The sequence below is a fragment of the Neolamprologus multifasciatus genome, chromosome 14, assembly GCF_963576455.1.
Source record: "Neolamprologus multifasciatus chromosome 14, fNeoMul1.2, whole genome shotgun sequence".
Lineage (NCBI taxonomy): Eukaryota > Metazoa > Chordata > Actinopteri > Cichliformes > Cichlidae > Neolamprologus > Neolamprologus multifasciatus.
The window spans coordinates 10,594,335-10,618,855 of NC_140452.1; the positions used below are offsets into that span (position 1 = coordinate 10,594,335).

The window sequence follows — 24,521 nt, forward strand, 5'->3', positions numbered from 1 at the left end:
TTGATATGAAGATATTTTCAGACTGCATTGAATTGCGATGCCATGTGCAGCAAAAGTAACAAGCAGGAGACAATGACTTATTGTAAAGTAAGGAAGGCTGTAACTGTGATATTAATGACGAAGAGATTCATCTGAAAAAAGGTGTTTTTTTTCTCAGATTAAAAATTTGTGGAATTACGTTTTTAAGACTAATCTAAAACAAATTTGTTGGGTAACCAAGAAGAAAATATTTTATCTACTGCTGTAGACTTTCAACAGCTCTATTCTCTGTTCAGTTTTATTAACATCACGTGATAGTTATCCTCAAAGAAATGCAGTAAACATCAAAGTCTGATAAGATACAATATTATTATATGCATTCAAATGTTCTGCATCCAAATACTGTTGGCAAGGATTTCTTTATAATACTGAACACATAAGATTTTAAATATGTGATTACTAAATAAATCAATCTTATCAATAAATCCTTAGATTAAAAGGTCAAAGCATTATGGTTTGCAAATTTCAGATTAAAATCGCAGAAAATGTTCACAAAGTGCAGCATTTTAAAACAGAGTGCAGTTTAAGATGATTTAATGATAATACTAACCAAAGTGTTGAAGAATAAAACTGAGATGATAATGGCATTTTATAACAATTTTGTAGAATTTCCTTTTAGTATAAAGTGACATATTTTAATAGTGCAGTTATTTTTTAACAAAACAAGTATTTTCTGAGATTCATTCTAAACTCCAACAACTATTGTAGGTTAGAGATCTAATGGAGCTGTCAAACATTGATCAGTGCAAATATCACACTTTTAGTCAAACATGCAATCTGACACAAACACATGACCAACGTGAGGAGTTTCCCATTAAGATTTTAGACACCTTTTATTGGCCTTTTTAAGGAAAAGAAGTCAAATCAATATTTAAATTACCACTGAAATTTGTTTTATTTACTGTAAATATTTATTGATAATTACAGAGCCCCTTTCATGAGCCAGATTCTTTGATCTGTGCAAAAATATGTGACGATAATGTGAGGCTTTAAAAACATATTAGTCAGACAAATAAACTGGATCTGTTGGATATATTTTTAAATATATTGCCTGTTTGTGTTTCCAGATTGAGCTTTAGAGGAGGAACAGTAATACGAAGAGTTTGTTTTCTCTCCAGTGTAACTTTTTCCACTTACTGTCATTTCATGAATACTGATTTTAGGTTATTAGTTTGTTCCACGTGCAGTATAAGAAGGAATCTGTTCATGGCCAGTGTGAATGGAAAAAATAATTACAGCGTAAAAAATTGCTCTGTGTTCATTCGGGGAACTGACAGACAGAGATGCAGATACTCTGAACAGGTTTTCTGCAGGAGTCTAAACCGTTTTTTTTGTTGTTGTTGTTTTTTCAAGAAGCAGAGAAGCTGTCCTGCTGTTTGCTTCTGAAATGGGGCTTGACTGTGTTTAAGCAGCAGAGGAATGTTTTCCCAATGTAGCCCCTCAGACTGTGATCTCTGAAGCCGTAGATGAGCGGGCTAAGAAAGCGTGGGATTAGGATAAAACAGAAAAAGCAGAAATAGGTAACGTCTTCTACTGGCCATTTAGTATACAGCAAAATGAGAGTTTCAGTGATGGGGAGAGTGAAAGCCAACATGCACAGAAGCAGCTGAAAGCCGTGCAGCAGCACAGTGTGCTTGGCTTTATTCACAGATACTCTGTCCTGTCTCAGCTTCCTGGTTTCCAGCAGGATTCTCACATATGTGAAGAAGATGACAACAGCCACAACTGCAAAGAACATCACACTCACAGCAGTTCTGAATAATGCTTGGATTGGAGATGAGTTGATATGTAAATTTTTGCAAAGTAGAGGTGTAGAGAGGACATCTACAGCAGGACGCTGCTTTCCGATGGAGTACCCGATGATGAGGAACATGCAGTTTATAAGCCACAGACAAAGATTAATGATCCAGATACGGCCTGAGCGCCAGGCGGCCGGGCGCTGCAGGGGATAGAAGATGGCAACATAACGCTCCAGGGACATTGCCGCCAGGATTAAAGGTGTGTTCTGATAAGTAACAGTGGATATGAACAGCAGAGGAAAACAGTAAAAAACAGGAAATTGTACGTGACCCATTACAAGTAGGAAAAGCAGCACAGAGGACAGAAGCTGCAGAGTGTCATTGATCAACATGTGGGCAAACAGGACGTAACGTGGAGTGTTTAGGAACTGCCTGTGAGATGCAAACACATGCAGCATGACAACAATGCAGAAGAGGAAGGTGCAGAAGAAGGGGATAACTGCACATACTTTGATGATAACAGACAGGCTTTTTTGGGAAGTTGCATTAAAAGGAAGTTCAGTCAGATTCTGCATTCTGCAGCTTTAAGTTGCAGCACACCTGTTAAAAAAAGCACAACTTAACCTTCCATATACACAAGATAAAATAAAACAATGCATAATATCATTTACATTTACAACAGAAATTAGCTGCCTCATGTTAATAAAGTAATCAGTAAAGTCAAATCACCCTGTAATACAAACCATTTACCCATTAAAATGAGACATTGCCTCGCTCACCTAATAACAATGACTTTGTCTGACAGAAGAGCTCAGATTTCTCTTCTTCTCAGCACACAACATGTTTTCAACAATCAAAGTGTCAAAGATGGTCTTCTCTTGTCTGATCTGTTTGGCATCGGTTATCTTATGTTTGACTCGGTGCTGATTCCCCAGAGATAAATTAATTTCATGCTATCGTCATTAAGCATCACCGTTCTCATTAACTACAGATTACTGTAGGGGAAAAGGATAAAGCACCTTTTATCACAGGATCCATGAAAGGAAGTTAAACAAACAAGTGATTCTATATTGCAAGGCATCAAAAGCAGCAGTTGCAATGGTCAAGTTAGACAAAATCTTCTCAATTTGTATTTCTACAAATTTCTACAAATTGTTTTTTCCTTTTCAGAGCACCAAGCTCCATCTCCACCCCCATTTTCATGCGTCCTCTTCTCCTCACCTGCAGTGCATCGTAAGTAATTAGCTCACCTGTATTTAGGACCAGCTCACGCCTCCAGTCTTCGCCAGTTTGTCAGCTATTCTTTAGCAGTAAATCGGCCTCAATGCTTCGTTTAAACTTTGTAACATCCTGTGTTAACCTATTGTTCTCTGTCTTCAGTCTTTGGCATTTCTGGATCACTACCCACACTAACCAGTTCCTTCCTCGGATTTTCTGGAGCAGATCTGCTACCCGTGGATACTCACCTGCTGCCAACCCATTGCTCATTGGAAATCTGAAAAGGATCAAAGAACTCACATGTCTGCTGTCCTGCCCGCCGACACTCATCTCCACTGACACTCACCCAGCAAAAGCCCCTCCTGGATCCTTCGTACTTTATTCTTCAAGTAAGCTCTGACTCAACACTTCTCCCTGCAATATCCTCCATCTTTCTCAGTACCTGCTTATAACCCTCTTCTCCTTCTGTTACAGTTGCTGCTGCACCTACATGATTACCTTTCAATGCCCTGCTCTTATCCCAGACCTCTTTGTGTTGAATAAAGATTTCAGTGTTTGAAAATCTTGGTCTATTGTGTCTGCTTTTGGGGTCCAACTCTCTCTCTTGGCCCTCACATTACACTGACTTTGCTGAATGGACACCTTGCAAATGATCGCGGTTAATTGGGCCAGCTGTGTCTTGTGAACATCTGGGCGATGGCATTTGATCACATTATATACAACTAAATTTTAAGAATGACTGTGGAAGTCAGTGTAGAGACAGTTTGATGTGGGGACGGTGGTGAGGCCTCTTTCATAGTGAGCCTGTCAGTGTAGGGTTATTGAAAGGTTAATTTAAAGCAGACTTCTGCATCATTTTATTATTTTCTACACAGTTGCATCAAAGTATTTTTAATTTGTCTGTTCATAGTTTTTCTTTTAGTTTAATCCAGCTTTTAGGTTTAGTACACCTGGTTAATGTTAATACTAACAATGTAACAAAGCAGGACTCATTTTGTGCCACATGCAGTGCAATTTTACCTTAAGTGGCCTGGACCAGTAAAGCAATTCCCTCATACTCAGTGGCGGTCCTAGCCTGTTAGGCGCCCTGGGCGAACACCCCCTCTGCCCCCCCCCCCCCCCCCCACACACACACATACATATGAAGAGGGAGAGAGTATGCATAGTATGCAAACGGCTACTAAACAGACATCATACTTCGTCATAAATTGAGAACAGGACAAATCAACAATTGACACTGACTAATTAATATTATATTATTGTATATATTGTTTGGAGTTTAGTCTGCTACTGTTACTATTTTTACCATTTCTTCTTGGAGGAACTGTAACCCACATAATTTCCTTAGGGATTAAGAAAGTATTCTGATTCTTAATGTTTTAGGATACATGACCTGCCATTATCCAATGACACATCTGCTTACCTGTGTCTTTTGCTCGTTCCTCCTTGTAGGAGCCATAATTAAATGTATTGAATTTTAAGGATCACTGGGTTTTTATTTGTTTGGTTGCTATGGTGATGTGTAACGGGAGTCACGTGGGTGCTAGCGGCGATATTAAGAGGGCGTTGTCAGTCTGTCATTCACTGGTTGACTGCTCAACTGCTCAAAGAAGTCCTGCCATTGATTAATTCTTCGATCTTATATATGATCAACCTATCTCTAATAATCGGCTATGTACCACAGGCCTTCAAGGTGGCTGCAGTTAAACCTTTACTCAAAAAGCCATCTCTAGACCCAGCAGTCTTAGCTAATTATAGGCCAATCTCCAACCTTCCTTTCATATCAAAAATCCTTGAAAGAGTAGTTGTCAAACAGCTAACAGATCATCTGCAGAGGAATGGTTTATTTGAAGAGTTTCAGTCAGGTTTCAGAGTTCATCACAGCACAGAAACAGCTTTATTGAAGGTTACAAATGATCTTCTTATGGCCTCTGACAGTGGACTCATCTCTGTGCTTGTCCTTCTTGACCTTAGTGCAGCATTCGATACTGTTGACCATAATATTCTATTAGAGCGATTAGAACATGCTGTAGGTATTACAGGTATTGCACTGCAGTGGTTTGTATCATATCTATCTAATAGACTCCAATTTGTGCATGTAAATGGAGAGTCCTCTTCACACACTGAGGTTAATTATGGAGTTCCACAGGGTTCGGTGCTAGGACCAATTCTGTTTACATTATACATGCTTCCCCTAGGCAGCATCATTAGAAGACATAGCATACATTTTCACTGCTATGCAGATGACACCCAGCTCTATCTGTCCATGAAGCCAGATAACACACACCAATTAGTTAAACTGCAGGAATGTCTTAAAGACATAAAGACTTGGATGGCCACTAACTTTCTGCTTCTTAACTCAGATAAAACTGAGGTCATTGTACTCGGCGCTGAAAAGCTTAGAAATATGGTATCTAACCAGATTCTTACTCTGGATGGCATTACCTTGGCCTCCAGTAACACTGTGAGGAACCTTGGAGTCATTTTTGACCAGGATATGTCCTTCAACGCACATATTAAACAAATATGTAAGACTGCGTTCTTCCATTTGCGCAACATCTCTAAAATTAGAAATATCCTGTCTCAGAGTGACGCTGAAAAACTAGTTCATGCATTTATTACTTCCAGGCTAGACTACTGCAATTCATTATTATCAGGATGTCCAAAAAACTCACTGAAAAGCCTTCAGTTAATCCAAAATGCTGCAGCAAGAGTACTGACAGGGACTAGAAAGAGAGAGCATATTTCTCCTGTTTTGGCTTCCCTTCATTGGCTTCCTGTTAAATCCAGAATTGAATTCAAAATCCTGCTCCTCACATACAAGGTCTTAAATAATCAGGCCCCATCTTATCTTAATGACCTTGTAGTACCATATCACCCTATTAGAGCACTTCGCTCTCGCTCTGCAGGCCTACTTGTTGTTCCTAGAGTATTTAAAAGTAGAATGGGAGGGAGAGCCTTCAGTTTTCAGGCCCCTCTTCTGTGGAACCAGCTTCCAGTTTGGATTCAGGAGACAGACACTATCTCTACTTTTAAGATTAGGCTTAAAACCTTCCTTTTTGCTAAAGCATATAGTTAGGGCTGGACCAGGTGACCCTGAATCCTCCCTTAGTTATGCTGCAATAGATGTAGGCTGCCGGGGGATTCCCATGATGCATTGAGTTTTTCCTTTCCAGTCACCTTTCTCACTCACTATGTATTAACAGACCTCTCTGTATTGAATCGTATCTGTTATTAATCTCTGTCTCTCTTCCACAGCATGTCTTTATCCTGTCTTCCTTCTCTCACCCCAACCGGTCGCAGCAGATGGCCGCCCCTCCCTGAGCCTGGTTCTGCCGGAGGTTTCTTCCTGTTAAAAGGGAGTTTTTCCTTCCCACTGTCGCCAAAGTGCTTGCTCATAGGGGGTCATATGATTGTTGGGCTTTTCTCTGTATCTATGAAGCGCCTTGAGGCGACATTTGTTGTGATTTGGCGCTATATAAATAAAATTGAATTGAATTGAATTGGTTTGATTTTGACAGAGTGATGTTTTAAGAGTTTGAATCGCGAGCCGATCACATTGCTCTGTAAACTTTTCAAGCACTTTAATAAACAAACAAGCAATTCCACCTCTGGCATTACTGCGTAAAGTTGACAGCGCGTCAGGCAAATAGGCAGGCTCCATCCCAGGCCTCTAGTGACTGTGGAAGTCGCTACACTCCTCTTCTTTTCTCTTTTTTTAAACTTTAAAAACGGGTTGTGTGTGAGACTTTAAATAAACAAAATATAAAATATACATTTTAAATTGTTATTGATCCCTTTACCCCGAGTCCTAAAGTGTATATTTATTTTTTTTAACTCTTAAATATTTATTTTTGTTTTCTTGCATTGCTGTAACTGGAGCCTCGTCGTCTCGTCTCTCTGTATACTGGACTGTATGTAGCGGAGATGACAATAAAGTTTACTTTGACTTCAGCAGCAAGCAGGCGCACCGAGGGCTCTTACGCTCACTTTTCGTGTATAGAATTTTGAAAAAACATCGGTGCAAATTATAAGTCTGTATCATGATGTCTGGTGTTTTCGTGTTTGTTTTTATTTTTGTTTTATTTTGAGAGTTGGTAATTTTTGCTGCTCCAGCCAATCCCCCGTCGCCCCGCCCTCTCCTCCCTGTGCCGCAAGCAGCAGGCGCACCTCGCAAATGGAGGGCGCCCTTACTCCCATGGGCTATAGAAAATCGATCGGTGCCTATGCCATTCCCAATATGGGCTCGCATGATGTCGGGGCAGCATGAGTACAAGCTATTTTTTTTTTTACCGATGCCCGTGATGCCGCCCCCCACCACGATGCCGCCCCGGGCAACCGCCCGTGTCGCCCGTATCTAAAACCGCTACTGCTCATACTGTCAGTGTTATAGTTACAACGTTTATGTTGTCTTGATGCATGTTCAGTCATCCAGGTAAGGAAACCCCCTCTAAATTCTGTTGCTCAGCCAAGTGACTTCTTCAGTCTCAGCTGACTGCAGGTTTCTCCAACTTTATAAACAGTGTATATACACAATGCCTGAAATGAGCACCACTGACAATGGGCTGTACGGTCAGGTTCTTCATCTTCTGATATGCAAATTCAATAGTTGATGTGAATTGCCAATTATATTAATCTGTTCCCTCTGCTTTCCAACCCCAAAACACACTGTAGCAAAAAACTGGTCCAAGGATCTGGCCTCTAATATGGTAATATAGCGTATGCTGTTGCAGTAAGTGCCAGGAGGATTGCAGTGATTTATACATCAGGGAAACCGAACCACCTCTGGCTCAGAAGATGGCACAACACAGAAGAGCTAACTTGTCAGGCCAGGACTCCGCAGTCCATTTACACCTACAGGACAGTGTACAGTCTTCCAACGATGAGGATGGACACATGAAAAGGGAAAGACCATCTCTGAATTGAGGAGGGGCCTAAGGGTACATCTTTAACCATCTTACAGTACTGTGATTGCAGCCATTGAATACCAGTCACTCTCTGTGAATGGTGCTCATGGCCATTGATCAGTGGTGACTGATCAATTTGCATTTTAATGATCAATAAACTGACCTTGCAGCCCATTATTAATCAGTGGTGCCGGTTTCAGTCATTATCCAAATGTTCTGTTTATAAAGTTGGGGAAACCTACAGTCAGCTGAGACTGAAGCAGTCCCTTGGATTAGTGACGAAATGTTTCTCCCACTGAAAATGTCACGACCAGATGAACAGAATCAACGTTTTGGGAAGACTTTTGGGAAAAGTCTTAAGGTCTTCCGGTTTCAAGATTAGCCTCTTCCTCCTTGTAACTGGACAGCAGAGGGGCAAAAGGTGAATGGGGAGGGGTTGGGTGGCAACAGCGGAGATGAGGGGACAGATGTGTCTTTGAAGAAGGCAGAGGGGCAGCCTTGTAGGTTCTTGAGGGCTTCATTGCTGTAGACAACATTCAGCCACTCTGAATGAAGAGTTTTGATCAAAGTACAAGCCACCAGAGGGTTGGCCATTGCGACCGCTGGACCTTTGTAAAGTTCTGTGTGCAGGTCGAATACTTCGGCATAACAACTGTGCGAAGATACAGTATTGTTAAACAGGGTCTTCAGACTGAAAATAAAATCTTAATAATAAAAATGGCATTTTTATGCCCAAAACCTTATTTTCACTAGAAGGAACAAAATGAAAAAGATAAGAATTGTGTATAAAGTACTAAATTAACATCTGCCAAAGTCCTCCATGGGCAAAGTATCAGTTAGAATATTAGACTGATTTAAGGAAACTCGTATCTCATATAAATACCATAAATATTGAGCTTATTCCAGCTCAAACACTGCAAAAATCCACCACAATCTGTCACGGCCACGGCCAAACCCAACAACCAGACTCAAATGCAGATCATACACAGAGGCACGGACGAGTGTAATAAATAGAACTTTATTTCCTAGGGCCTGACAAATACTGTGAGCTATGAGGGATAACATGGGACTTCAATTACGGTGGTAAACAGGAGTGATGCTAAACTATGAGAAATACTAGGTTTACGAAAGCACCAGAGAATTGTGACGAGGGGATATGTACAGGGGCACGGGGCAGGAAACATGACCTGGAGGCTCTGAACACTAGAATGAGAGGAGACAAGTTTTAGTGACTGAGTCTGTAAATCCTGGTGAGTATGAACCATAAAGAAACATTCTTACTTTGGCAGGTGGAGGAATGGCAAGGAAGGGGTGAGTGGTCCAAGTGAGCAGTTTTTGGTCTCCAGGAGATGGTGGTCCGATTGAGTACTGTGACAGGAGGGCATGCAGGTGAGTGAATCCGAGAGGTGCTGTGACGCAAAGAGCTGCCAAGCACAAACCAGCTTCAGGATGAAAGCGTGTATTGCCAGGAGATGGAGGTGGCAGACAACAGGATAGCTGATGGAAGAAAAAGCACAGGTTGAATGTAATCCTCTTGCGAACAAAATCTCTTTCAGTGACCCACTATGGTGACCAGCACTAACTGTGGTTAGCTGAAGACTTGGCGAAGAGGAGTGGTGAGCGCTGCTCTTAAGTACTGGCAGCTCAATTGCCAGCAGGTGTGGAGACATGCAGGAAAGTAGCGACTCCGCCCAGGGGTGGAACTGTGGCTCAGTGGAAATACCCCAGCACTCACTCAGACCACGACACAATCAAGCCAATGTTTGATTTCTCATGACCAAAAGATGCATTTTTTAATGATATCATACAGAATGATATCATACATATAAGGTTTATACAAGCCTCTCCATCGACTTTAATTGCGTCTCTTAGTTTTGCTGAACAGTACCGCTTCGGCATTTGGAGCAGGCTCTCAGCTGATCTGAGATCAGCCTTCGCCCTCTGTTCATCATATCATACATACAGCCTGGATTCATTCAGAACAATTAATTTGCGCTCATGTGCTCATCAATATCATCAGATTTATGGGGTTGTCAAGAATGCTGTTTAAATGATTAAATGAGTTCAGTCTGAGCAAATAATGCGATATATTTTTGCGATATATATATATATATTTGCAATATTTTGTTACGTTTTACTGTGAAGTCAGTATTTTAAAATCTGAAAATAAAAGAGAAATCATCTGCTCTTAAAAACAGTTTAAAAACCGTGTTTGGAATCACAGCAACATCTGCAGGACAAAGGCAGTGAGCCTGAAAGAGCTGTGTGAGATTGTACAAATGTCTAACGACGCACTATGTCTATACATTTGCAGTAAAGGCAAACTCACAAAGCTACACTGGTTTCGATTCATCTTAATATGTGCAACATATGCATTCAAAAGTTCTGCATCCAGATACTTCTGCAAGTATTTCTTTTTAATACTGACACCATACAATTTTAAATATTTGCTATAAAGTCCAACTAACTCACAGAGAGCGAAAAAGCATTTAGAGTTACCTTGAATGCAACTCAGTCCCTGTTAATCATAAATCCTCACTGAAAGAATGAGAGGATGTGTCCCTTCAAACGTCATTAAAGTTACGTTAAATTCACTCCCACAATTGAGTAATCTTGTCTGATGGTTCTGGCACAGATTTTTAGTCTCTGCTGGTTTATGTTTAACAGCATTAGATCTCTAAAACATTTGGGGTCATGATTGTTTTCACAGACAGTCCGAGAGATTTAGCCAGTTCATTTTTTAAATCTTATTTAGATATTAAATTACTAATGTCAAAATTATCAATAAATCCTTGGCTCAAAAGGTCATTTTTACTAATTTAGGTTGTGAACATTTTCCTCAGTGCTAATCAAGACAACATTTTAAACCAGAGTGCAGTTTAAGATGATTTCATGATAATACTAACCAAGGTGTTAAAAAATGAAACTGAGATGATAAAGACATTTTATTACAATTTTATAGAATTTCCTTCAAGTATAAAAGCACATCTTTTAGTGGTGCACTTATTTTTTTTTAACAAAGTGACAAAATTGAAACAAGAATAAAAAAGTATTTTCTGAGATTCGCTTTAAACTCAAACAACTATTGTAGGTTAGGGATGTAATGGAGTTGTCAAACATTTATTAGTGCAAATATCACACTTTTAGTCAAACATGCAATCTGACACAAACACATGACCAACATGAGGAGTTTCTTATTAAGATTTTAGACACCCTTTATTGGCCTTTTTAAGGAAAAGAAGGCAAATCAATATTTATGTGCTCAAATTACCACTGAATTTTTTTTTTAAATTTACTGTAAATATTTACCTGATAATTACAGAGCCCCTTTCATGAGCCAGCTTCCCTGTTCTGTGCAAAAATATGTGAAGGTAATATGAAGCTTTAGAAACATATTAATCAGACAAATAAAGTGGATATCTTAATTTAGCATTTTTATATATATGTATATATGTTGAGCTTTAGAGGAGGAACAGTAATACAAAGAGTTTGTTTTCGCTTCAGTGTAACTTTTTCCACTTACTGTCACTTCATGATATTAGTTTGTTCCACGTGCAGTATAAGAAGGAATCTGTTCATGGCCAGTGTGAATGGAAAAAATAATCACAGCATAAAAAATTACTCAGTGTTCATTCGGGCAACCCACAGACAGAGATGCAGATACTCTGAACAGGTTTTCTGCAGGAGTCTAAACTGTTTCTTTCAAGAAGCAGACAAGCTGTCCTGCTGTTTGCTTCTGAAATGGGGCTTGACTGTGTTTGAGCAGAACAGGAATGTTTTCCCAATGTAGCCCCTCAGACTGTGATCTCTGAAGCCATAGATGAGCGGGCTAAGAAAGCGTGGGATTAGGATAAAACAGAAATAATTGAAAAATGCAATGTCTTCCACTGGCCAGTTAGTGTATAACAAAGTGAGACTTTCAGTGATGGGGAGAGTGAAAGCCAACATGCACAGAAGCAGCTGAAAGCCGTGCAGCAGCACAGTGTGCTTGGCTTTATTCACAGATACTCTGTCCTGTCTCAGCTTCCTGGTTTCCAGCAGGATTCTCACATATGTGAAGAAGATGACAACAGCCACAACTGCAAAGAACATCACACTCACAGCAGTTCTGAATAATGCTTGGATTGGAGATGAATTGATAAGTATATTTTTGCAGAGTACAGGTGTAGAGAGGACATCTACAGCAGGACGCTGCTTTCCGATGGAGTACTCGATGATGTGGAACATGCAGTTTATAAGCCACAGACAAAGATTAATGATCCAGATACGGCCTGAGCGCCAGGCGGCTGGGCGCTGCAGGGGATAGAAGATGGCAACATAACGCTCCAGGGACATTGCGGCCAGGATTAAAGGTGTGTTCTGATAAGTAACAGTGGATATAAACAGTAGAGGAACACAATAGAAAACAGGAAATTTTACCTGACCCATTACAAGTAGGAAAAGCAGCACAGAGGACAGAAGCTGTAGGGTGTCATTGATCAACATGTGGGCAAACAGGATGTAACGTGGAGTGTTTAGGAACTGCCTGTGAGATGCAAACACATGCAGCATGACAACAATGCAGTAGAGGAAGGTGCAGAAGAAGGGGATAACTGCACATACTTTGATGATAACAGACAGGCTTTTCTGGGAAGTTGCATTAAGAGGAAGTTCAGTCAGATTCTGCATTCTGCAGCTTTAAGTTGCAGCACACCTGTTAAAAAAAGCACAACTTAAACTTCCATATACACAAGATAAAATAAAACATAATGCATAATATAATTTACATTTACAACAGAAATTAGCTGCCTCATGTTAATAAAGTAATCAGTAAAGTCAAATCACCCTGTAATACAAACCATTTACCCATTAAAATGAGACATTGCCTCGCTCACCTAATAACAATGACTTTGTCTGACAGAAGAGCTCAGATTTCTCTTCTTCGCAGCACACAACATGTTTTCAACAATCAAAGTGTCAAAGATGGTCTTCTCTTGTCTGATCTGTTTGGCGCTGGTCATCTTATGTTTGACTCAGTGCTGATTCCCCAGAGATAAATTAATTTCATGCTATCGTCATTAAGCATCACGGTTCTCATTAACTACAGATTACTGTAGGGGAAAATGATAAAGCACCTTTTATCACAGGATCCATGAAAGGAAGTTAAACAAGTGATTCTATATTGTAAGGCATCAAAAGCAGCAGTTGATACTGTCGAATTAGACTAAATGTTATCAATTTGTATTTGTATTTTTTCCTTAAATTCACTTTAAGGTGATTCACTGCTCATATTGACAACAAAGATAATAAAAAAAAAAATCACAATTACTGGTGCTAAAATATTAGCATACATTAAAAAAGTAAATGTTCTTTTTTTAAACAGTACAAAACACAAATACCCTGAATAGAAACTATATTATATTTAGTGGAGGGGTATGTGAGCCAGTGAGCTTTCCTGAGCAGTAAAATACAATAGCAAAAGTAAAAATGTATTAAGTAAAACCACAATAAATGTAGATCATTATCATCTGGGCTTTGCAGTATTTTTTGGTGTAGCAATGTCTTAGTAGGATGAATTTTGACCTAGTAAATTTGGCTAACAAAATTATATACAGTTAGACCTTAATCTGGATGTGACTAATGAGGGTGTGGTTGCATTTGTTTACAGTACAAAAAAGACATAACTTCTATAGATTTTTCTAGTTTGACTAAAAGGCACAGTTCTTACTCCGAATATAAAATAAATGTAGCTACCTTGACCTCACCTAGTGACCCGAAATGGGGTTTTGAAGCACTGATATATCATGCCTTCTAGCACAGATTGTATGAAAAAAGATGGCTGTAGCTGCCGTGTCCAATCCAATGGTTTTAGATATTAGGAAGTCTCAGCATTAGCTTTTCAGTAGCTGCTATATAAAGACAGAAGAAATTATGCTGGCTGTCAAGCCTGGCTTGCAAGCACAGGAACGAATGTCTAATAATGGTTAAGTAACAAACAGTATGCTGTCATCTTTATTTTTTTACTGGAAAATTTCATTTTAGCGACATGCTTTTGGGACTAGCATTAAGATCATCAGGCCTCAGTCCTACGCTATTTCCTTTAAATGTCCTCCTGAAAAGACTAGGGTTGGGTATCGTTTAGGTTTTATCCGATACCGGTGCCAAACCGGTACTTTTGAAACATGCAGGTGTTTAAACGGTGCTCAAACCGGTGCTTAAAGAATGGAGAACACAAACTTTGTCCAAAAACCTCATGTTCAGCTGTTTTTTTGTAAAAAGATAACAATGTTAGCCTTTTCTGCAGCTATAGGACATATATGGTACCACTTTTGGCTGGAAGCAGTGCTTAAACAATGGAAAAAACACAAACTTTGTCCAAAAACCTCTCATGTTTAGCTGTTTTCCACTTTTTCGTTGGTCATTTTAGCCTTTTTGGCCAGGGTGAAGGGAGTATCTGCCATCAAACAAGAAGACAGCCGCATGTAACTATGACGGTGTTTGCTAGTTCACCTTACATGCATTAATGTAATAACGTGGTTAGCCTACTCAACGTAAATTACACACGAACAACATTAAGCTACTCACGCAGAGAAGAACGGCTGCTGCTGCCATGATCATCCGTCATCATTTCTGCTACACTGGAAGGGCTAGGGGCCAGGACTCTCCTCTTTGGGTTCTTGGGGATGTTGCTAACTCCGGGTCCGATAACAGGTACCACACCTGCAGTAAATGTGCTCGGTGCGAGGTCTTGCAGCAAGCTATCAAATACTGTGCATTTCTCAGCTTTTAAAAAAACGCTACGCGTCGCCAGGTGTTCCATCAGATTCGAGGAGTTACCGCCTTTGCACAGTATCACCTTAAAGCAGTTGTTGCAGGCTGCTGAGTTTGCATCTTTTGCTGTGAAGTACAGCCAGACTTTTGACCGCTTCGCCTTCGGCAATTTTTAATCTGTAGCTCTGCTCTAAAAGAACGTATGTACCTGGGCCCGCCTACTATCCTCTGAAACATAAATGATTGGCTAGAATCCAAAGTGTATGACGTCTCAGGAAAAAAGAAGCACCAAAATAAAGCACCAAAATGTGTGCTGCTTTTCGGTCTGGTTACTATCCGGTGCATACCGGTACCCATCCCTAGAAAAGACTGTAAGATCAAAGAATTTAATGTATATTTTAACCTTCATAATCAAGATGTATAAAATATTTAAACCAGTTAAAAAACACCTAAATTATCATAAACCAGAACAGTAATTACCATCCTAACCTCAGTGTTTTTCCATCCCACAGGCTTAAAAGTTTGCTGAACTTGGCTCCATGTTGGAAGCCTCTTATGCAATGAAGGTTCATGTGTACCGAACTATGAACTCATTGAGCTGGCAAAAATGAAGGCCTTCTAAGCAGCTGTACTTTGAGGGCACGGAAAAAGGCTCGAACACAGTAGAAAAGCCACAAATGCTGATACTGATGAAAATGCAGATGTAGGTCCAAAATGTACACCACTTTGTTCTTAAAATTTCCACATTTTGTAAACCATCCACTATGACAGATTGGACATTTGGTGGGCCAGTTCTGGTTATATGTTGGACATAATTGTTAGAGAAAATGCAAGAAAATGTAGAATCTAATGCTTTAAGATGTTTTTTTTATATTTAAAAAACATTTGATAGAATGTATAGTTAGCTTCAAGTTAAAAATAATTTGCTTGATTATCAATAAAATAAAATGTTTTAAAGTTTGAACCCCTTCAGTCAGTATTTTTAACAAAGTGGAAAATGGAAAATGGTTGGTGGGCTAGATGGCACACTATTGCTCAGATTTGGTCTGGCAGCTCTAAATGCAGTATCACTGGTAAAGAATTTAGACATCTAGCTAAGATTTGGCTTTGAGTTTTTACCAGAATCTAAGTTTACTCTACCTGGTCATACTATCTTAGTTTGTAGTGGATTGTCCAAAACTGTCAATGGTTGTCAGCATCAAATATGTTGAGAAGACATGCTCAAAGCTACTTAAACAGACCATCAGACTCTTGATTAAGTCCAGGATTATGTTCAGACATCTGATTAAGTGTTCAGTGAGGTTTTAACGATGATAACTGCTGGTATCATATGAGAAGTAATGTTTTTGCCAGATAGGAGGACAATTATGTGGACCTCTGTATATCAGAACTCCAGCAGGAATGACCTTAATGTTTTTAACACAATGCACCATTTAATTTTTGTATATCCTCCAACTGTGATTTTCTGGTCTGTACTGGTATATGCTGCTTAGATTTTTGTCCTGGGTCTTGTAAAACTGGCAAACACCCTACTGGCACAAAACCTGTGGTATCTTTGACATAGTGCGTTATCTTTTTGTGACAATGTTTAACATTCTTGCACAACATTACTCAAGTTGGTAATCAGAGCATAGAGCTGCAAGTGCAACAACAGTATTGTTTTTTTTAAAAAAAGGTGATGAAATCTATTAAGAGGTGTTTTTTCATTGAGTGTTGAATCTCCAGAGGGCAGTTAGAGGGCATGTCACAAGTCCCCCGCTTAGTAATTAACAGACTCACTGATTATTAACACAAAGCTCTCGAGTCCCATTGAGCAACCCGAAGTTTTCTTTTGTTTGGCAAACCAGTTGACTCTATAGAGAGCAGCTCATGGGGGCTTGTCAGCTGTTTACGTAAGTTCTGCGTCAGTAATGAGGACCCCAGAGGACTGGGCCACAGTTCTGTCCAAAACAAACTTTCTGTTTTTGAACCCAGCTCAGCAAATAACTTTCATTGCAACAGACAAAGGGCAAATGCTAGACTTTTGGCCAGTTGAGTTTTAGTGGAACATTAAATGGCACAGAGAGAGAAACACAGAGAAGGTGAAGTACATGTGTAATGCAGATTTGACGAAGAAATGATGCATTATTTTGCTACAGTGTTGGCACAATTGTATGACCATCCAATGTGCTCATCATGTTGTAAAGTTTTCCTGAGATTCAACACCTAAGTATATAGTTTCTCCCGTCATTTTCCTCAAAGTAGTTTTAAACCTGTTGAAGTCAATTTATTATCTGATCATATCAGCTTATTTAATGTAATACTTACAAAGAAAAATAAATTAAAACCGAAGCTCTTATGACATCAGCAGTTCCAAAACAAAACAGGAAAAAAAAAAGCGAGAAAGTGTCTGAAAATAATGCAGCAGAAATAAACCAATTATTTGTTTCAGTTATGTTCTGTATTTTTTTAATCTTTGATGTTTTTGCATACTTTTCACATTGTTAGTGAACTTCAATATTGCTCTCGTCCCTATTTCAGTCCATTTGTCAACCGTTCGACTGATGTATAGGCCATTCACACTCAGTGACATGCAGTTAGTGAAAACCCCTCTCCCTATGAGTCTGTATGGAAATCTGTATGCAAAGTGATAGATTTACAGTACCATAAATTACACACAACATAGTGATTTTTACAGTGGTAGTTGATGAAGAAATGCTGACATTAGGCACAGATAGTAAATGCACTACATATGCACCAAAGTCTACCCGAATTGTGACAAATCTACCTCTTCAAGGAGTATAGTGTGCCATGACCGGATGTGGTACACAAGTTACAGTCACTTCCTTTTTATTTTGGAAACTTTCCCTTATGCGTCTTTTTTTTTTTCTTGCTACCTTTGTCTTGCTTTACCTGTAATTTCCTAATTATTTTCACTCAATCCTTGGTCTCTCCTGTCTCATTTTCTCACCAATGTGAGCATGCACAACAGTCCTACTTCCAATCTTGTGTTATCCTGGGGTGGTTTCATTTGAAGTTACTAGCTTCAATAAGCCTGTCTCAAAACACCTATATTACCTACAATGCAACTCCCAGTAGTTTGTTGTTCTGGGTAGTGGCTACTGACTTTCGTTGTAGTTATGCAACAGTACAAAAAATGATAATGAAAAGTGAAAAACAGAGTTTGGCCCTTGTGCTTTATCAATTTTCTGCTCTGCCCTAACCCTAATTGTACATTATGAAATAAAAGCCTCTTTTCAGGTGTGGGAAATTGTATGAGTAAAAATAGTTGTTTTGCTTTTTTTTCAAATTAAATTGTAATGAAAGTTGGTAAACTTTTTGCCATTAACTACATCTAGCCATACATATAAACCCTACACAGTGGTAAAGATAGTAAAAGATAGAAAGTCCACAACCAGCACAAATGGTCTCTAACCTGCACATATCTACAGGGTTTTGCAGATAACACCAAATACGTACATTTACAGGGACAGTCAACAGATCAATGCCTTTTGCGTAATTGAGTGGTGCTGAGTCACTATAAATACTGACAAGACATGATAGTTTTTATTCACAGAGCAGACTCAAACCTCTCTAGCAGCAAGTAAGTCTTTTACTAAGAAAAGGCAACAGTGAGAAAAGTGCAAACTGAACAGAAAAACCTCCAGCCAGGAACTTATTTTACAGATTAGATAAATAGACTCTGTAAGTGCAGCAGATCAAATTAATTTGCAAAATGCAAGCTGTTCGTCAGTGTTCAGTGTGTGCAAGTCGTGCTGCTACAGGACTTGTGCGGAATCAGATAGATATTTCAGTGCTGCGGACCAGCAAGAGCGTGCTGAGGAGAGGTGCAGCCTGCATTCGCTTCCTCAGGTAAGTTAAGAATAAATATTCAACAAAATGCTTTGCAAAGTTAAAGCCGGACTTTGATCTTTGGTACTAATTGATATTTACCACAAGTTGGTCCAAATCAGATCATAGGACAATAACTCACAGCATTTCAAACTGAAATATCATTAATTTGTTTGCTGGTCCTACTAACGTTCTGCACTGTTTCTACAGCAGCTCTGAGAGCAGGATACCTGGAAACCAGAAGTTTGGGGAACTGATAAAGCCTTCACACATGAGCATAGCATCTTTAAGCGTTGCCCGTGGGTTTTGCACTGTCCCTTTTACACAGGTGGGTGAGTCTCCAAAAATATCATAGAAGTATGAATTAGTACAGTCACCTACAACTAGCACTAATGTTGACTGTTCAGGAAAATTTCTTCTTCTTATAGATAATATACATATGGAGAAATTAAAGAAAAGACTTAAAAACACTGATTTGTTTGCAGCAAGTGGAAAACCTCTCACATGACTCTCTGATCAGAAGAGCTGCCTCAGTGATTACAGACAGCTCATGCACTTTCCTCTCCCAGACCACCTTGGCTTACGTTGATGCCCTTGCAGACTATTCAAAGGTAGGTTTTTACAGTGAGTAAGACATAGTTTGTAAAATTTCATATTACAAAAGATTAAAAAAAAAAGCCTCTTTTAAATTCAACACAAACATGAGAGGACAAAAACATCTGGACACATCTATTCAGTAATATACTGCAGCAGTTTTCAGCCTAATATTAAATATGGTGACAATAAACTTTGGAATTAAATTTACTTGGACCAATTTACAAAAACTGAGAGACAATTAATAAAATTTGCAAAAATTCTAAAATAAAGTCTTGTATGTCTGATTTGAACTACACAAGTAGCCCGAAATACTTTTCAGTGTCCTACAAACTCTTCTGAGTTTGTAATTCAAATGTTGCTGTGTACTGTAACTGACTGCTTTTGTTCCCTCTGTTTACTCATAGGCTGTGCACTCACGCATTGCTTTTCAAAGACAATATTTGGCCTCACTGGGAAAAATGACACCAGCAGAGGAGGATTCACTCCAGCAAGCGATCAATGGCTGGCGTGCAGAGGTTAGTGTGTGTTGTCCTCTTTGTTCTTAACCTCTTAAGCCCCAAGCCAACCTGATCTCCTGCCTTTTGCCCCTGTATCAGGGGGCGTTAGGGCTTAAGACGGTAAAACAAATGTTTAATGTACTTTTGTGTTGAGTTTATATTTTGGAAATTAGCTTTTACACCACGAAATTATTGAGTTTGTCACTTCTCTCTGTCTTAACAGGCTAGTGAAAGACTAGTCGAATGCAAACGTTATGAATCAGCTTGGATCAATGCCATCAGCCTGTGTAAAATGGCAGCTGAGGCAGCGTGCACTTCAGGTGAGAAGAATCTTTTCCTGAATTATGGATGAATGAAGTCATTAAAATCAAATTTGAAACATGTGCTGTTACTTTCTAAAGTTCTGGGAATAGTTGCATACACCTATATTGTTACTTAGAAATCTGACAAAATGAATCTGTGTTTCCAGGAGCTCACCAGGCATCCATCTCAATGAGGACAAACATCCAGGTGGCCCTGTCGCAGGTGGAAGAAGCACAGAAACTTTCTGCAGAGGCAGATAAGAAGCTGGCTGAGACAAAAGTAGAAGAGATCCAGAGGATGGCAGAATATGCTGCCTTCCTTGAGGATAGTGATGGGCATGAGGTGCATGAGGCTTATCTACGAGAGGACTAACACAGACATATGGGAAAACAGGAAAACAATGTGCAAGTGCTATTGATTTCAAAGTAATATGAGCTCAACTTTGAAAACATTTTTCTACTCTTTTTGCTGTAATAGCGTTCCTACTGTGAGATATTTACATGTTTACTTTCACAGAAGAACAAAGCAAAAAAGGCTAATTTTGAAAATAAAATTAACAATAAACCACTTGCATATATTTTTATTTAAGACTATTTATTAGGGTTAGTAAATGTAGGAAAACGATGGAATCACTAATATTTTGTTCCAGTGATTCTTATCCATCAGTGGATTACAATATATGTTTTGCTGTAACAAAGATTTTTTGTAAATAAAATGACTGTGTCCTCCATTGTTTTTAAAGATTTAATTTCAATTCAATTTTATTTATAGAGTGCCTAATCACAACAACATCAAGGCTCTTTATATTGTAAGGTAGGCCCTACAACAGAACATACAGAGAAAACCCCAACAATCATATACCCTATTATCCCCTATTATAACTATCACAACAGTGGGATGGAAAAACTCCCTTTGTGGAAGGGAGCCATAGATTAATAGTAATTAATGATTCAATGCCAAGAGTTCTATTAACAAATGGTGAATGAGAAAGGTGACTGAAAAGGACTACTCAATGCATCATGGGAATCCCCCAGCAGCCTATGCCTATTGCAGCATAACTAAGAGTGGATGGGGATCACCTGATCCAGCCCAAACTATATGCTTTAGAAAAAAGAAAGGTTTTGAGCCTAATCTTAAAAGTAGAGATAGTGTGTGTCTCCCGAATTCAAATTGGAAGCTGGTTCCACAGAAAAGGGGCCTAAAACTGAAGGTTCTGCCTCTAATTTTACTTTTAAATACTCCAGGAACAACAAGTAAAGTGCTCTAATGTAGTCATATAGTATTATAAATATGATCAGAACAGAATTGGTTATTCTCTGAACAGAATATAAATGTACTGACATAGTATACATACCAAATACAATATTTAAAAACGGTTTGCCAAAATGTACATAATAATTTAATATTGGCTTTCTTTCTCTTCTTTGGCCTGGTAGGCTGTTGAGAGACTAGGTGAATAAAGTGCTATGTTACAAATTAGCCTAAAACAATGTTGTCTGCAGTTTTGGTTGTAGCATGCAACAAAGTTATACTGATTTTTATGATACTGCTAACAGAACTTCAGGTCTTTGCAAACATCTGCAAGATGGCATGCTAACGCAAAGATAGCCAAGAACCCCAAGTGATAAGATCAGATCAGATAAGATAAGATAAGATAAGACTTTATTGATCTTATGGCGGGAAAATTTATGCTTTACCTCAGCTCAGGTACGGAAGAAAAATACAAAAATACAAATAAAAAGCAAACAAATACAAAATAAGTAAGATAATATTATAAACAGTAGTATACACAGTATGTGATTATGGATATAGGGTTCTGGAAATATGCAAGACGTAAATGATATTAAAGCTGAGTGTATGGACACCACTGCCCAGGAGCCAGAGCCTGATTGCTAACAGGTAACAAAGGCAGTAATGAGCAGTCAGGCTTGCAATCTCCATTTCTACCTGTTCATGTGTCTACAGTAAAATCATTGTGGTGTCTTTAAAGTCTCTTTGAGCTGGTTTTCAACTTCGCTTGCTGCATTACTTTTAGGAAAAGTAACACAAACTCACCAACAAGCATTTATTTCATTTGTTTACTTGAGGTTTGATACAACCTTTAATGAAGCCAAGTGTATTAACAATGAGTTGAACCAAGAAATTTCTAAGTTGGATAAATCGTTACAGCTTGTTACTATTAACTTTCAGTCCGGTTCTTATGTAATTTGGCATACTTCAGCCTTTTCTTGCTGTTTTTCTTCTTTAAGAATGACTTCTTGACAGACACCCTTCTATCTAATCCATAAGTGAAATATAACATATGTTTTGCTTTAATAATATAACAAAATTATTGTGTGTTCCATTGTTTTATGACAACTACATAACAGTAGTAAAAGAAAATGTCTATTTGTTACAATTTATAATTGTTATGATATCTGTTGTACATCCACATTTGGTGCCCTATCACATAATGCTAAATTGCGATGACATGATTCAGGTGTTTTAATAATGAACATATTAGATCCTGGAAAATTCCATTTCGTTTTATTTATATTGTGATAAATAATCATGAAGTGTTTGATCTTGCTGATTAAATATGTCTATGCCTAAAGACATTAGAGAAATAAATTTGTTTTTACAAGTTCAAAAAGACATTTATTCTTATTTAGCCTCTTATGTTAGATTCGATAAGTGGAAAACACCACACACACTTATTATTTTGTTTATTGTTCCACATGTTGTGTAGATACTCTACAGTAAATTCTGTCAAATGAGATCAACTAACTCTTATTATTTACATTTTTATTTTTTAAAACCTCAGTGTAAATTGTACCTGTTAAAATATATGAAGTTAATCATTACATGCTTGTCGATATTGTCCAAATTAATGAATGTTTTGATTAAATATTAATAATATTAATATTAATAGTAGTGATGTACTTTGTCAAATCACATGTTTTTTTGAACAGGATGAAGTAGGCATGAGATTTTTCAAAGAAATAAAGAAAGTTTCATCCCTGAGGCCATAGATGAGAGGACTCAGACATTTTGGAACAATACTAAAAAATACATAGTTAAAATATCTGAAATCTCTAAACAAGTTGACATCAATCTGAAGGACAGCTGTTTCTATGAATGGACTCCACAGCTGAACAAGACAGAAACAGCTGGGAAGCATGAAGGATCACTGTTCTCACTCCTTTTTGTGTTGATTTCTTATTCTCTCCTGATGCAGCTTTGGCCACTTTCATTATTTGAACATATGAAAAAACAATAGTGATGCCCATAATCATGAAATAAAACTGACTTACAGCTGAGCGAGCATGATCCTGCCATCTATAAAGCATAAACATTTCAACAGAGCAAATAGTGTATTGATTGTAGAAGCTAATTGAAGCAGTAGCAAAGAACATGGAAATAATAACAATGCATGGCCCAGAGCTGAGGCCATAGTGCTGCGTGTGGAGCAGAGCTGTCCATGACAAAGGGGTATACAAATGGCCACATAGCGCTCCAGAGTCATTGCTGTCAGAGTAACTGGTGTGACAATAGAATACACAAGCACAAAAAGACAGATAAATATACACAACCAAACTTGTAATGAACATTGGAAATTGGTTAAGATAAGTAGGATATCGGTCGTGACTAACGAAAAGCTGTCTGAGAGTAATGTGACAAAAAATAAAATGTAGCGAGAAGATGTGTAAAATGATTCCTTTTTAAAAACGGTCACAGTGAGCAACATGTTGATACAAAGAAAGATTATCACCAGGATTTGCACAGTCATTACCCGGTCAGTCAATGGTCGTTGCAAAAACACACAAATTGGTGTGTTGTTACCTGCCATAGAGAGCACTTCTAAGAGGCCATCAGAGTGTCATTATTAAATATAAGACTTATTCTTTTCAGGTTTCCTGTTCTGGTTTTCTGAGCGATGACAGTTGAACATTAATTTAAAGGTCATATGAAACTGAAGTTGTGAGATGGTGTCATCATCTTCCCTTAGCAGCCATTCCCCTTGATGGCTCCACATCAATGATAGATGGAGAACTCAAGAGACTCTACACTGAAGTCTAGTTTTGAAAGTTCTGAAAAAGTTTTTGCGTGTTCAGAATTTAACTGCCATAGTTATTGCCAAAGAGACCCAGCGTATATCCTGTATCCTGTTATTTTACATTTGTATATTCCTACCCTGATATGTCTGTAACAAATAATAATCAAAACCTATTGCCTCTTAAGGTATTTACTGCATGCACAGCACTGTAAATTAATAAAAGAAAATTGTCTCCTCTGTTTGAGATACTAATTAATTTTTAAATTGTTCAATTTTATTGTGACAATATGTAACATGAAGCATGCCACATGCCATGGCATTCCAGCAAATTTGCTGCAATAGCCCAGTTTAACTCTAGATCTTAACCCTGAAATGCTGAAAGCTAAAACCCCCCCCCAAAAAAACAACAACAACAACTTTCCATAGCATGTATGCTTTCTATTATAGGATGCACCAAAACACTATAGATGTGGAAAGGTCTGTACAGACTCAGCTGGCTGCAGGTTCCCCCAACCTTATAAACAGTACATTTGCACAATAACTGAAACCAGCCCACTGAATGAAAAATGGGCTGGGAGGTCAGTTAGTACAATTAGTTAGAACA

General features: G+C 38.5%; 3 protein-coding genes and 1 pseudogene across 6 annotated transcripts; 1 reads left to right on the top strand and 3 right to left on the bottom strand.

The window, feature by feature from the left end:
* Positions 1 to 539: 539 nt before the first annotated feature.
* Positions 540 to 14,543, bottom strand: LOC146503583 (odorant receptor 131-2-like). Its single transcript, XM_085130832.1, has 2 exons — positions 14,468 to 14,543; positions 540 to 2,378 (listed from the first exon to the last, which is right to left on the bottom strand). Exon 2 carries the CDS (start codon positions 2,351 to 2,353, stop codon positions 1,388 to 1,390), a length of 966 nt encoding a protein of 321 aa, XP_084986958.1. The 5' UTR covers positions 2,354 to 2,378; positions 14,468 to 14,543; the 3' UTR covers positions 540 to 1,387.
* On the bottom strand, positions 7,189 to 14,574 carry LOC146503584 (odorant receptor 131-2-like). Of its 3 annotated transcripts, none has more exons than XM_085130829.1 (3): positions 14,468 to 14,574; positions 9,185 to 12,596; positions 7,189 to 9,106 (listed from the first exon to the last, which is right to left on the bottom strand). In XM_085130829.1, exon 2 carries the CDS (start codon positions 12,569 to 12,571, stop codon positions 11,606 to 11,608), a length of 966 nt encoding a protein of 321 aa, XP_084986955.1. In that variant the 5' UTR covers positions 12,572 to 12,596; positions 14,468 to 14,574; the 3' UTR covers positions 7,189 to 9,106; positions 9,185 to 11,605. The 3 variants fall into 3 exon arrangements, with proteins under 3 accessions (XP_084986955.1, XP_084986956.1, XP_084986954.1); XM_085130830.1 differs by having other exon boundaries at positions 9,185 to 9,400; positions 9,487 to 14,468; XM_085130828.1 differs by having other exon boundaries at positions 9,185 to 14,468.
* Positions 14,575 to 18,188: 3,614 nt separating this feature from the next.
* Positions 18,189 to 20,611, top strand: LOC146503585 (diablo IAP-binding mitochondrial protein-like). Of its 2 annotated transcripts, none has more exons than XM_085130860.1 (6): positions 18,189 to 18,505; positions 18,695 to 18,812; positions 18,970 to 19,095; positions 19,486 to 19,596; positions 19,802 to 19,898; positions 20,048 to 20,611. In XM_085130860.1, exons 1-6 carry the CDS (start codon positions 18,369 to 18,371, stop codon positions 20,251 to 20,253), a joined length of 795 nt encoding a protein of 264 aa, XP_084986986.1. In that variant the 5' UTR covers positions 18,189 to 18,368; the 3' UTR covers positions 20,254 to 20,611. The 2 variants fall into 2 exon arrangements, with proteins under 2 accessions (XP_084986986.1, XP_084986987.1); XM_085130861.1 differs by having other exon boundaries at positions 18,698 to 18,812.
* Positions 20,612 to 22,691: 2,080 nt separating this feature from the next.
* LOC146503586 (odorant receptor 131-2 pseudogene) lies at positions 22,692 to 23,889 on the bottom strand (annotated as a pseudogene).
* Positions 23,890 to 24,521: the final 632 nt, after the last annotated feature.